General features: G+C 40.4%; 1 protein-coding gene across 1 annotated transcript in view; it reads right to left on the bottom strand.

Annotated features, from left to right (window-relative positions):
• filip1b (filamin A interacting protein 1b) overlaps positions 1-14,712 on the bottom strand; it is a 38,925-nt gene that overhangs the window by 6,927 nt on the left and 17,286 nt on the right. Inside the window, exons 3-4 of the mRNA XM_083934010.1 lie at positions 9,908-10,081; positions 8,544-8,722 (exon numbers count right to left, since the gene is read on the bottom strand). Of these exons, the coding sequence (XP_083790136.1) occupies positions 8,544-8,722; positions 9,908-10,081 (353 nt within the window). The remainder of the gene's footprint in view (positions 1-8,543; positions 8,723-9,907; positions 10,082-14,712) is intronic.

Here is a 14,712-nt window from a genome sequence, read left to right as displayed (position 1 = left end):
CCCCTCCATATATGGCCACAGAGGCCCTGCCCTTGTGTTTGGACACTACAGAGGAGGAGGAGGAGGAGGAGGAGTAGTTCAGAGAGCTCTTCCTCTTTAGTTCCTCCCTTCTAGGGCAGCAGGTATGACATAACACATTCAGTCACTTATAAGTTCAAACATTTGTGTCCTTTCCTGAGAAACAGCACCGTCCAGAAGAGGGGAAAAGCTTTCTAGGGCTCATGGAGGACAGCAATGATAACCACATTTTACTTTGAACCAAAATGTTCACCACTGCTTATTAAAACAATAAAGTAAACACTAACATTGGGTATATTTTACCTGATATGATATACCCGATAAAAAGTACTTCTCATCACAATAAATTAATGTAAATTGAACTACTCACATCGCATAAATGAAAAAAAAAGGTATTGTTGGGGACCCTATAAAAAGAAAAATTAGGGAATTTTCAACAAAAACGTCATAAAAAACAAAGTTGGGAACATCTGTTCCTGGGACATGCCTTGTTTGGTGAAGGAATATGGAAAAGCAAAGTTTTTCAGCATCACTTACAATGGACAAAATATTTGACCCTCTTTCACTAACGTCGAACAAACATAGGCGTTAAGACAACAAAAGGTGACGTTAAGTTTAGACGACAAAAGGTGACGTTAAGTTTGGTCAAGTAAAGGACTTGGTTCAGATCAGATAAAGGTGGTGGGTTGTCTTAGTTCTTCCAGGACATGAACACCAGTCCTCCAGGTCAAAGTTCTGTGTTTTGGGATCCATCCACCACCCTGACCCTCCTCCCTATGTGGATTTTGGTGCTCTGATACTACGTCACCTGATATCCTTCTTCAAGGTTCAAGAGAAAAGGAAAATTGAAATTTTGTTTTGCAGCCACAATCCACATAAAAGCAGAAGTCAAAGACAACTACACAATAAAGCACAGAGCTCGGACAGGGAAATGGAAATCCAGAATCTTTGACAACTATACAAAGAGTGCAAAACGTGCAGATGTTAGCATGGGAAATGCAAGAAATGCATCCAAAGTGCAGTGAATGAAGGAGACATGGAACCTGTTGGACGGGCGTTCTGAGTCTAATACAGAATGAGGTGCCTTTCCCCCCAAATGTCATTTCTATAATAATACATATGTGGAATACACTGGAATTACAGTGCATAACTTTTCATAGTTATATGTACAAACAGTGGATAAGGACAGACTGTGTCCTCCGTCACTGAGTAAAGACTCACTGTTGAGGTTGAGAAATATCCCGAGCTATACAACCCACGTTCCTGAACTCAGATCTTTTATTTCAGCCAAAAGTATTGACGGGCTGCAGTGAGATGCTTCCTGTTGATGCTGGACTTGACACTTGACTGTTTCCAGCTTGTCTCCCTCAGTTTTCACGTGTGTTTCGTGGGAGAGCGAGAGATCTGGGGAGGGCCCAAATATCTGGACCTCGTCAGGCACCCGGCTGTTTCTGTGGGCGGCCCTGCTCCAGTTCTTTTTTCTTTCTTTTTTTTTACTTAACTGTCTCCTGTCCCGTCTTGCAGCCAGCAGTGTTTCCATGGAAACAAGGCAACAATGCAAGGCGAGAGTTTTTTGTTTTGGAAGCAGACAATGCCAGACTTGCACAGCCTTTCTCATTATAATCCCCCTTGTATCGTGCAAAGGGAAAAAGGACGTGGACATAAATTCTCCATAGTGGCTGAATTGTACGTGTGTGAGATAATTTCTTCAGACTGCAGACGAGGCCTGCGGTTTGCATCGCAGAGACTCCTAAATGAGCCAAATGTGAGCGGCGCAAAGAGCTTACAGATGCTTTCTATGGCTGCTCCAAATGCATGTTTGTGATACATAAATATCACCAGGGGTTTTACATTAATTGAGTAGTTTTGTGGTTTAGATACTTGCACTTTTGTTGGCTGCCTGTAATTCTGGAAAGGAATCGCTTCTCCTGTTGCACACATTTAAAGTCTTACTGCATAAAAAGCCTCTTCCATTAATTTCCTGGGACAAGATTTGTGGTTTTGAGAAACTTTGGAATAAATCAAATGACATGTTGATGCCATTTGTTCAAGACATTAAAGGAAAAATTAGACTGAATGACACAACTTTTGCAGGTGCAATCATTTTTGTTTTTAGATGTTTTTCATTTGAAAGGCTCAATGATAAAAGCACAGAGGACACATATTAAAACGAAAACATATCCACATATGTCCGCTCATCTGCTCAGCTCCCTGCTCATTAATCCCTCCCACAGCCACCACGGACAAAAACCAGGAAATGAGTAACAAATGGTCAAACCTTAGAAAACAAACAACCACTAAAACATCTCAACAACTATTAACTGGATTGCCATGAAATTCTGAACACACGTTCATGGTGCCCAGAGGCTGACTCTTCATCTTGCGCCACCATGAGGTCATAATGTTAGTTCCTACAGTACCTTTGATTATGACTAAATTCCTGCAAAACTAACAACATTCCTGACTGGATGCAACGTCAGAGGATCAACAAAGTTATTACAATTCGTTATTTGCAACTCCTACGTAAAGCCATGCAAAGAAATTTGTACCAACAAACACGCAGACGACTGCAGCGTCGAACCAGAAGGTAAAATACACGAAACCGGAAGTGTATCAACGCAGAAAAAATAATGCTTGTTGCCAACAAAACAACAAGTTTAGCCAACAAATGCTGCTGGTTTAGGCACGAAAAACACTTTGTTAGGACTAGAAAACAAGCCGTAACGGACGGAATTTTGGCTGCGAAAAATCACGAAACTGTGACGGTTAGGGTTAGGCATGAAAACACTTGGTTAGGACCAGAAAAAAGTCCCTGGATCGGTTTAATATAGCAGGGAATTGAACCCCGCTCCCCTGCCCTGTGTTTTTTGTGCCAGCCATCCCCTGTGGGGAATACACAGAATAACTAATAACATCCGATTGGGAGGATGGCCGAGCCTTGAGCTTGGTCAGGACTCCTTTGCGTCACTCTTTAACGCTCTGGGAGCCCCGTTGGAAATTCAAACAAAACAAGACTTACTTGGTTAGGTTTAGGAAATGATTATGGTTTTGTTTAAAATATGAATGTCCGTGGCGTTAGTTAAGACTGCAACATTGCAAAGTGCTTCACTTATAAGTAAGTGTAAGATATTCCTCAGTAACTCCTCTGACATACGGCTCGGTTTAGTCCCTCTTCGCTCTCAGGACGCAGGGTTTCTGTCATCGTGACCTCGTTGGCTCTGCAGAAAGCTTCTCTCTGCTCAGATCTTTTCATAGCAACAGCGGTGACAGCAGCCTGTCAGAGAGAGCGGCCAGAGCCCCAAACACTCATAAAACTGAGCCCACAGCCGACACATCAGACCCAAAGATGCTGATCTGCAGCTAATTATAGTCACAATAATTACTGTCCCTATTAACGTTCAGACGAGTCCACAAGAAGACTTTGACACCGAGGAGGCCATTCTGCTGCTGGCTGTTTAGAGGATAAAAATGGGATTTTTGTTTTTACTGGCTGCGTTTTAAATTGAATCAGAACCACCGCTGTGAAATTACAGAGAATCAAAACCTACATTTTTCTGAAACAAGACATGGTTTATTGGGTAAAACCGTAACTTCTCAAACCACAACGACTGGGGATCAGGAGCACTTAGAAGTCACCGTTCCATAAGGGAAATAAAAACACAAATGTGAGTTGATGATGTTGCCCACAGAAATGGCTGGGCCCCTGAAAAGGTCACCAAATGTGCAAAACGCATGTGCAGGCTTTCTCTCTCTCTGACTAAACATGTAAATTGAGAGAGACCAGCCTGGATACCAAACTCATCCTGCAAACACTGGGTAAAAGTCTCTCTTACCCCCCTGGATGATGCTGCTTTTGTGTGCAACTACTTAAAGTTAAGTTTATATACAGGGGTGAAAGAAGTTTTTATTTCTTGCCGGTACTCATCATATTGACCCATAGGGACCGTACCCCCAAAAATACACTGAATTATCTATTATAGCCTGCTTATCAAGCATTCACTAGGACTTCCTATCACTCTAGTTCTATTTATCACAATAGTATCACTCTTTCATCCCCCTGTATCAGTGTTTGATTACAAATAAATTGTCTAAGCTGATTTTATTCTGCTTAATTCTGCTGCTAAAGGCCTAATCTGACGGGGGGTAATCCTGTTCCTGATCCTCTGAGCTTCTCTCCTCTCTATTTGTATAATTCACGTCTCATCAATGCATGTTACTAATTCAACTTCTTCTCCGGAGTTGTTTGTGCTTTGTTGTCTCGTAGGTCTCTGCTGGTCGTGGTGGTGCCTGCTGCCTCGGTCCTGCATGACGCTCCCTGCTGCTATTATCACTATTAGTCCTATATACTATCATGAGTCTTATAAATTATACAATTTGTAGCCATAAAAAACACCATCAGTGGTATGTCTCACTGTATCACAGCTGTTATTACCACTGCTCATCATTCATCATATTTACCACCATAATTATTATCATTGTCATATTCTATCACCTTAGCTGTGCTTGTTTCTACTATTCTACTGTATTAACTGCCATAACATATGAGTCATATTCACATTACTATAGATATATGTATAGTTATACTTTTGTGGTTGCTTACATCTCTGGAAGTGTGTCTCTGTCTCTCTTTGTCTCTCTCTGTCCATCTGTCTGTCTTTTCTCTCTTTCTCTCTTCTTTTCTTCCTCCCCAACCGGTGCAGACAGATGTCCGCCCTCCACAGAGCTGGGTCTGTTTGTTCCTGCCTGTTAAATGTAAGGTTTTTGATGCCACTGTGCTCATCGGGAGAATTGTTGGGTCTATGTAACCCTATCTCGCTCGTTGTCCGTTGAGTGAAACTCTGCACGAAAGGTTCAGACACAATTCAGAGACAGTTAAGAACGAGTTTTATACAATGTATGTTGGGGAAAACGTGTTGCTTCTGCTAATTTGACATTAACGGGTGTGTTGTCATGCTGAAAGTGCAATTTCTTTCAGAGACAATATATTTTTCTTTTCGCCTCCATATCTTTTAGTGGTACGCCGTACAACTTTTTGAAAGAAACTTAATGCAGCTTGATTTATAAACATACTGAGGAAACAATTGGAATGAAAGTATGAGCAAAAAGTTGACTTATATTTCACTTAGTAAACTACTGACTTTTTGCAGCCAGATTCTGACAATCTTTTCTTGTGTTGTTGTATTTGCCCGTGACAGTTGGTCATGCAAGCAGAGCGTGTAATCGTCCAGCATGATCTCTGTTGGGAACGACGTCACCCCGGACCCATTCATTCATGATATCACCTGCAGTGAATCTGCACGCTGACTGCAGCCGACAGGAATGTGTTATCAGAGCTGAGAGCAGGGCTGGACCACATTAACAGCCAGGAGGAGCTGGATGTTAGAAATCAAAAGTGCACACTCCAAATCTACCATAAAGTCGAAAAACTTTCCGCCCAAACTGAACATTAATAGATCGTCTTGTGTGTATTACCTACGGTAGATGAAGAAGAAGCAGACAGGACTGTGGACGGGGGCAGCAGCTAAAAAGATTTTAGACACCTAGAAAAACACTATGGATCAAAGTGTACGCTATATTTAAAATAGTTTCACCACTTCACCTTGTTCCAGTTTAAGCCGCTGTATTCACTCTTTAAAGTCACCAGACACCTTTGACCAAAACAGTGATTTTAACCTCACAGACACACAGAAGTTGCCAGTCCACTGCTGCCTCCATCGGTTAGTTTGTTTGTTAGTTTCGTTATTTTACAACCCTTTAAAACACCAAAGTGGCACAATAACACAGAAAAAGTAACTGTTGGAGGCAGCAGTAGACCAGCAACTCCTGTGTCCTGTGAAGTAAAAGGACTGTTTTAGTCAGAGTCTGGTGACTTTGACTTAAACAGGGCTGTCTAATGGCAAGGTAAAGTAGTGAAAATATTCTAAATATAGCGTACACTAGACTTTTTTGGACCTGCAGACTACCAAATCAGTGCTCCCAATGAGCAAACACCATGCACACTCAACAAACCCAGAAGACGATTTGAAGGACGTTGCTCAAAGTCATACAGAGATATGAGGTCCATCGAACGAGGTACAGTGATTGTGACACAGCATTATCTCATATTTTTGAGATATGCTTTTATGGAGCATGAGGAGCAGATGTGACAGATTCTCTGAGGTGATGTTTGATACTCGTCATGTCCCTCATGTGGCTAGTTTCTTTGAACCAGATAACACATCTGGCCCAATAGAAAAGTAGGACCAAATGGTCTATCATCTTTTTATTGGTTATTTAATGTGGGCAAAAAAAATGTGAATTACGAGCATTTGTTGGGCAAGTTTTATTTATAAATCGCGCATTTGTAAAAACTTAGAACAACACACATGTTAAGTATCATATTGCAAAGTGTGAAATAGGCAACAGAAAAGAAACATTTAACCCTTTTGTCGTCTAAACTTAACATCACATCTAGTCGTCTAAACTTAACTGTCTCCTTTGTTGTCTAAGTCTAACCTGTTGCGTTAAATAGATAGTCATGTTTCGCAAGATATCATACGAACCCATGATGAGAATGAAGAATACGGAGAGACTTTACAGACAAATAAGAGCTCATGGTTATTAAATTAGTGGAAGTCAGTGCAGCGACGTAAGGAAAACTGTGATATGCTTTCTCTTCTTGGACCCTGTTTGCCTGTTTGACATGATCTCAGTTCTATTTTCATCAAAATACTGACGTGGATCTGCAGACTGTCAGAAAGAAGTGGTCCTCCAGTCCACGACTGCACACATTTTGACAAAGAATGTCTAATGCGAAGGAAGCTGTAAAAGTCCAAACATTAGGACTTTTCAGGGTCTAAGTCTGCATGTACTTGATGGCTTGGTAAGACGCAGTTTCATCACTCTTCCTATCAGAACCCTCATCCAAAACCTTGATTATCTGGGTTTTATCTGATGCCTCCTGCCAGACAGACAAACTGGATCTGCAGAATGTGCACGTCTTTCAAGAACAATGACATTTTCATCATACATTTTTGCAAACATCAACAACATATTCCAAGAATCTAAAGGGCTGGTTCTCATCACACACAGTAAAGCACCGTCCTGACAGAACCAAGTTAGATCTGAGCGGCTACGTCCTAACTTCCAACAGGCAGATGTCTCGTTATCAAGGTTTTTATATCCGTTTATCAGCCTTTCTGTGCTGTGGTCAGAAGACGATGTCATGTATACTTAAACCTGCATATGTCAAAAGCCTGATTTATGTTCTTCCTCAGAGCCACAGAGCTCCATCATTCTCCAAAAAACAACATATTCTCATCGATGGTTCCTATGATATCTTGTGAAATATGGGATTCCACTTAACGCAGTGAAACGGCGACTGGTGCGTGACTGTGACGGTTATTTTTAGACAACAAACTAATTTGGTTCAGATCATAAAATGTGGTGGTTTGTTGTGAGTTCTTCCATGGTTCTCCAGATGAAAGTCCAGTGTTTTGGGACCCGTCCACCATCCGACCCTCCTCCCTACGTGGATTTTAGCGCTTTTACGTCAGCTGATTTCCTGTTTCCTGGGATTCCTAAACCAAACGATTTATGTGTAAGGACTCTTCTCATGCTGCTGCAGAGGTTTAGTGTTATTTTGAGCAGTATTAGTGGTTAAAAAAGTTGTTTAAATGCCTTCACCATACTGCCCCGTACTAATCAGTGTTAGCTAGGTCGGGCTGTTGGCGACTCTACCGGATTTTTCTGTTAATAAATAAAAAAACTGTCTCGATGGCTTGTTAGATGTATGTAAGTGCCGAAAAAGACCATGGGATCATTTTGCGCTGGAATTACACTTTAATAGCCACGATCACACACACACGATCGCCATTTCATAGTGTTACATAGAACGTCATATTTCTTAAGAAATAATACGAACCCGTTGATGATAATACGTTGCACATCGCAGACACAAATGCATCATACTTGAAGCCTGACGAGATGGATTTCAGTGTGATTTGATATCCTGATATCACAAGATCCGGCTGCCATGCACAGAAACCCCACAAACCACCCTGCAGCCACAAATACTTACTTGAGTATCAAATGTGGATTCATCCACCACTGAAAACAGTCCCCAACTATGCACTATTCACTCACTGCAGTGAGTAGATGTTTTTCAGGGTTTTTTGGTAGTTTTTCAAGCCTTTATTATAAAGGACAGACAGGAAATGGGGTGAGAGAGAGAGGGGGAGACATTCAGCAAAGAGCCGCAGGTTGGAGTCAAACCTGTGGCTGCTACCTCGAGGACCTTCAGCCTGCTCTAACCATTGTTACACCGGCCACTCCGAGCACCTGTTTTTAAAGACTGACATCTTCAGGAGGAACCAGTGGGCTCAGGAAGTGAGAACTATTGTTGGTTTTGTTCTTTTCATGGGATTTGTTGACTTGGTTTCAGATGATAATCAGTCCTGATATTGAATATGATCAAACCCAGAAAACACACACACACACACACACACACACACACACACATACACACACACACACTGGGCCCTCACCTCTCTCTCTCCTGCTCCAGCAGGTTGGTGAAGTCGTCGCTCTTGTTCATGAAGTCGCTGTGTTTGCGTTTCTCGTTGTCCAGCTCCATGACGGTGCGGCGGTGACACTTCTCTGCCAGCAGCAGCTGCTCCAACATCCGTCTGTACGTCTCCTTCTGTTTGTCCTCCAGACGGTCCAACTGACGGGGAAACACGTCAACACTCATTATTAACAACAACTCACACCCTGCCACCACATCTGCCGGCACATTATCCCCAAGCATTAGCTACGGTTATGGTGATGTAGTGTTACAATGAGCAGAGAGACTCTTTGCACACAATTATGAGCTTTATTCACACCAACTACGCATTTGTTCGGCCTTTTTCCAACAGCCTGCAGACTTCACTGAGCATGGAGAATTACATTACTATTCAACTCACAAAGGAACATGATTTTGCATGAACCCTGGTGTAAATGCACCACCAAAATAAAAGTTTAGACGATGCTTGTACTCATGGATGGATTACTGAACAGGTCTACCGGACACAGGTCCACAAAATGTTGATGAAAAAAACAACTCAAAACGACCACAAAGAGACTCTAAATGACTGAAAAAGACCTAAAATTACTTTTAAAAACACATACACATAACTATAAACTACATGAAACAACTACAAAGACACAAATTGACCAAACATAGATACAAAACTTTTTTTTAAATTGCAAAATGACCACAAGGAAAAGTAAAATGACTAAAAATTGATGTAAAACAATCAGAGGTGCAAAACGACTAAAAACAATCCAAAAGGACTACAAAGCGAAACAAAATGAGTAAAAAAGATTTGAACCGATTAAAAATATATGAAAAATGACCACAAAAAGACATTATTACTATAAAAAGTCCCCAAATAACTACAAAGACAGGAAAATGACTAAGAGGGGGTGCAAAACCACAAAAAATATACAAAATTACTAAAAATAGATGCAAAACATCACAGAGGTGCAAAATTACAAAAAATTCCACAAAGAAACTCAAAAAAATGACAATAAATAAAGGCAAACCGATAACAAAGAAACACAAATGAGTACAAGTCAAGTTTGGGTGTCTTGGATCTGTCGACAGTGCGCGGGGCCTCTGTGCCCAGGGGCCCATTGTCTCATTATCCAGCCATGTTAGTTAGTCAGTACTCTGGACTCTGGAGTACTCCTAAATCTTTGAATCACCTGTTTTCATAGATGAAAAAAAAAAAGTGTCTCACTTGCCTCTCAGGACTTAAACAGAGACAAACCCATGGAACAGTTGTTCATGTAAGAAAAAAACACACTGTTTGATCAGCTACTTGTGGATCCAGAACCAGACTGGTCTGAAGTGTTTCCCCCTCACCTCAGCCATGGGTTTCTCGTACACGTCGTCAGTGCGGTTGCCACTGAGCATAAACCCGGTGTCTCTCTGCAGGGCCTGCAGGGGCTTGGAGGGGACGGCCGAGGCGTATCGAGCCTCCAGAGTCTCCGGTTTGGTTCTGTCCGACTTCATCAGGCCAATGATGTCCTCTCTGGCCTTAAAAACAAATCAAAACAGATTTTGAATTATATGTATGCTTATATGACGAGATCATAGATCATTTAACACTTTAAAATGGAATAATAATAATAATTAAAATAATAATAATAATGATAATAATAATAATAATAATAATAATAATGATAATGATGATAATAATAATAATAATAATAATAATAAGGTGCTTTGCAAATTAAACTTCACTGGTTGAGCACTTTTGCACACTTCACACGAACCACGAAATAAAAAAAATGTTAAACAAAAAAATATTTATGAAACAATACTCAATAGCACCAGCTCAAAAATAACATAAGGAAAATCAAACATTTGTAAAATAATATATATTTTTTTTTAAAAACTCCAGATGAAGTTTAAACAAACTCAGAATTTTTTTTTTAAATCTATAAAAATAATTTTTATAAGCTCTGTCTGCATTTACACGTCTGAGGGAACTGTTCATTTGTATAGAATTTAACAAGCCTTTAATTCCCTCAAATCAATGTCTTGCTTATCTATATTTAATGTAATTTTAGTTTTCTTTTTTTTCACTTATTCAAAATGAACCAACAGGCATAATATTAAAATAATATTAGAAAAGCGTTGACACAACTGCTGACCCAATCCTGAAACATAAGCATTTTAAAATCCATATTTAAGGTTAGCAGCTGCACATTTACTCTGATATTAAACTCTGACATAAACAGACGAGGGGCCAATTAAAAGCCAAAAAGAGTGTCAGACTTTGTGTGGGCGTTTCACTTGAATATTTTCACGGTGACGCTCAGATTCATCAGCTCATCAGAGTAAAAATCATCCAAAACATGACGTCATCGGCTCAGACACACAAGGAGAACGGCGTGTTTCCACCAGCAGAGAGAGCTGTTGGCTTCAGTCTGCTGCTCGTCACAATAAACCGTCCCACGTGCAAACACTACATTTGGGAATACTGCTTTTAGTTCCCAAATGAATCATTGAGGTTGAATGAATGGATCTAAAGTGATCAAATCTTTTGTCAGACAGGTCGGATGATCTGCTTTCACCTCCTAAACTGAAGAAACAGAAGCATCGTTCCATTCCTTAAGACAGTTTCAGGCTCTAAAATCAGGTTTCGGCAAATAAAACACCAAAAAGTGTCTAAAAAAGTACAGAGCTGAGAGGTCAAGTTGTGCCAATGAAGCTTAAAGTTTTAAGTTGCAGGTTTAGTCAGTTAATGTTGTAGGCCTGGTGCTTCTCTACATGATATGATGGTAAGCATGTCCTGGGGAAAAGATTATTAATATCCCCATTTATTTTTACTTTATTTAATATATTTTACAAATGCACACTTAGATTAACGACTCTTATCCAGCTAGATTTATAAATGACTTGAAACAGATGCAAAGTGACTAAAAAAAACAACTGAAAAACTGTTAAAAAGGTGCAAGATGACTACAAAGGGAAACAAAACGGTAAAAAAAAGATGCAAAATCAAAAATACAGAGAACTGCATTAAACTCTGAAAATAAGAGAAGTGCAAGATTCTCAGGAAACAAAATTGCTCAAAATTCATCCAAATCGCTCATTTTACACAAGCGTCCTGCAGTTCATTTTTATCAGTTCATCTGCTGTTCTGCACTGTTATGCATTGAATACAATGTGAAATATCCATAAATAGTCAGTCAGTTTACTCAATGACAGAAGAGGGGTCCCTTATTCACTGTTGTTTTGTCTTTTCAATGGATATAATGACAGAACGTTATCCACCAAGTTTTACCTTTAAATTCTGTATTTTAAACTCACTTTTCTACTGTTTGACATGATGACGATCAAAGTGTTTTGTATTTTTTAAAAACATGTTGATGCATTGGAAGGCCTCTGTCATGTGAAACAAAGCAGAACAAAAGCAGCTCTTCCTGTGTGTGAAATGTCGCTCCGTGTTGGAAAATATTTAACACGCCCAAACAGATGATGCAGGATGGAAACAAGAGGGAGAAGCTGCAGCATCCTGCGTCTCTGTGGAATCATTATCAGCCCCAGTTTTCATCACATTGAGACACGTCCACACTCCCTGTATTTATGGTTTTATAAGCTGCAGCTTTAGGGAAAAATATCTATCAACTGGATATTTCTGAAAAAGAGGATACCGACTTAATCCTACTTCCTTCATCTTCAGTTGGCATGGTTACAAAGTGTTTAATGGGCACTCGGTAACACAATAAGGGAACAAATAATATACTTTATAGTCATTGTAAAGTTAGACGATCTAAAGAATCCATTGGTACCAACAAGTCCTGTCCATTTCCAAAGTTGTCCGTTGACCTCTGTAAATGTCAGTGTCACATTGTTGTCAGTTCGGCCTTTATTTTGAAGAGCAGCGTTTTTCTTCTTCTAATGTTTTTTATTGTGACTTACACATAAGTTATTTATCTTTTTTATCTGTTTAAATCCTGCAAGGAAAGAGAATGTTGTAAAATATTTATTTTATTATTTTTATTGTTCGTACCCATTATTATAAACAAACTGAGATGTGCATCGAGCTAGAGAGCAAGCTAGCCGATGGCTGCAATCCTGTAATTAGCGCACTTGGGGAGCGGAATGAGGTAGGAAAATGTGGAGGGTGTATTACTATCAGAGGAGATTTTATTTTAATGTATAATAAATAATGTCATTATTCTATTTGTTTGCAATTAATTGCACAAGTTATAAGGATCAAGGCAATATATATTCTGTGAAAAATTACAATATATTGAACTTAGTTGGGTTAAATGAGTTGTATTCGGTGTAAACAAAATTAATATGTGAACATGACTGATGTATGAATTACTTGTGAAACTACAGAGATTTGTATTTTTTTCTGTTTTTTTATATTCTGTAGTTTTCACGGTGCATATAGTGCATGGTGCTCGCAGACTGAAGAAATAAATCGACACCCCTTTGAAACTCTCTGCATCTTAATTAAGGAATCAAAGGGGCCACTACAACCTCTGACCTCAAGATGTGTGGATGTAAACAGGGTTCTCTGGGTCCAGATCAAGCCCCCTCCACAGCGACTTCCAGGTTGATCCAATAAGGAACTGTAAAAAACTGCAGTTCTCTGAGTGTCCACTAGGAGCAGTTTGCATAATAGAGTTGCCGTTTTCACAACATAATTAAACCTGTTTAAGGCCTGCAAAAAAATCTCAACATTGACTTCCACTCTCTTCTATCTAGTAATGTGTTGTGTTAGCCTAGCTCCCGGGCGGTGGAGCTAATGTTGCTAATTCAGTATATGTCAGGTAAACATCAGCCGGATGGACGTATCTCCCTCCCCCCAACGTCACATACATGCCCTTTTTGGTAAGAGGAAATGAGGCGTGTCAAAGTCTGACAAGATGGCGACTCCCAGAGGTGAATATGATTGGATCAAGTTGAGAGAACAGGCCTCGACGGAGAAGCTACATCCATTTTGTATACAGGTCCAGATGTGTCAAAGTCAAGGGGTTCTCTGGGTCCAGATGTGTTGATGTAAACGGGTTCTCTGGGTCCAGATGAGTTGATGTAAACGGGTTCTCTGGGTCCAGATGTGTGAATGTAATTGGGTTCTCTGGGTCCAGATGTGTGGATGTAAACAGGTTCTCTGGGTCCAGATGTGTGAATGTAAATGGGTTCTCTGGGTCCAGATGTGTGGATGTAAACAGGTTCTCTGGGTCCAGATGTGTGAAAGTAAACAGGTTCTCTGGGTCCAGATGAGTTAATGTAAACAGGTTCTCTGGGTCCAGATGTGTGAATGTAAACGGGTTCTCTGGGTCCAGATGTGTGGATGTAAACAGGTTCTCTGGGTCCAGATGTGTGAAAGTAAACAGGTTCTCTGGGTCCAGATGTGTGAATGTAAACATGTTCTCTGGGTCAAGATGTGTGGATGTAAACAGGTTCTCTGGGTCCAGATGTGTGGATGTAAACAGGTTCTCTGGGTCCAGATGTGTGGATGTAAACAGTTTCTCTGGGTCCAGATGTTTGAATGTAAACAGGTTCTCTGGGTCCAGATTTGTGAATGTAAACAGGTTCTCTGGGTCCAGATGTGTGGATGTAAACAGTTTCTCTGGGTCCAGATGTTTGAATGTAAACAGGTTCTCTGGGTCCAGATGTGTGGATGTAAACAGGTTCTCTGGGTCCAGATGTGTGGATGTAAACAAGTTCTCTGGGTCCAGATGTGTGGATCTAAACAGTTTCTCTGGGTCCAGATGTGTGAATGTAAACTGGTTCTCTGTGTCCAGATGTGTAGATGTAAACGGGTTCTCTGGGTCCAGATGAGCAAATGTAAACGGGTTCTCTGGGTCCCCTCCAGTGTCCCCTTTAAAGACACGCCCACTTTCTGATCATCCAGACAGTGTTTCTCCTGCAGTACCTGTTCTAAAATGGACTATTGGAATATTTGTGCGTCCTGGGGTCGATAAACAGTGTTGGAGGTCATAACCTGGGTCTGACTGTAAACATGAGACTCTTGTGGATTCAATGAGCCCAATTGTCTTCATGTGTGATGATGTCAGTCCCCATAGGAGACATTTCATTGTCTAAAAGTATCTGTTGTGACCTTGGATAATCACAGCCTCATGAAACTTTACAAACACAAACTAGAGGCCGAGGGCGTTCAGAGAATGAATGGATTTCAC

Source organism: Echiichthys vipera (assembly GCF_963691815.1).
Source record: "Echiichthys vipera genome assembly, chromosome: 19".
Classification (NCBI taxonomy): Eukaryota; Metazoa; Chordata; class Actinopteri; order Perciformes; family Trachinidae; genus Echiichthys; species Echiichthys vipera.
The sequence above is the reverse complement of the archived record's forward strand: the minus strand, read 5'-3'. Positions and strand labels throughout refer to the sequence as shown.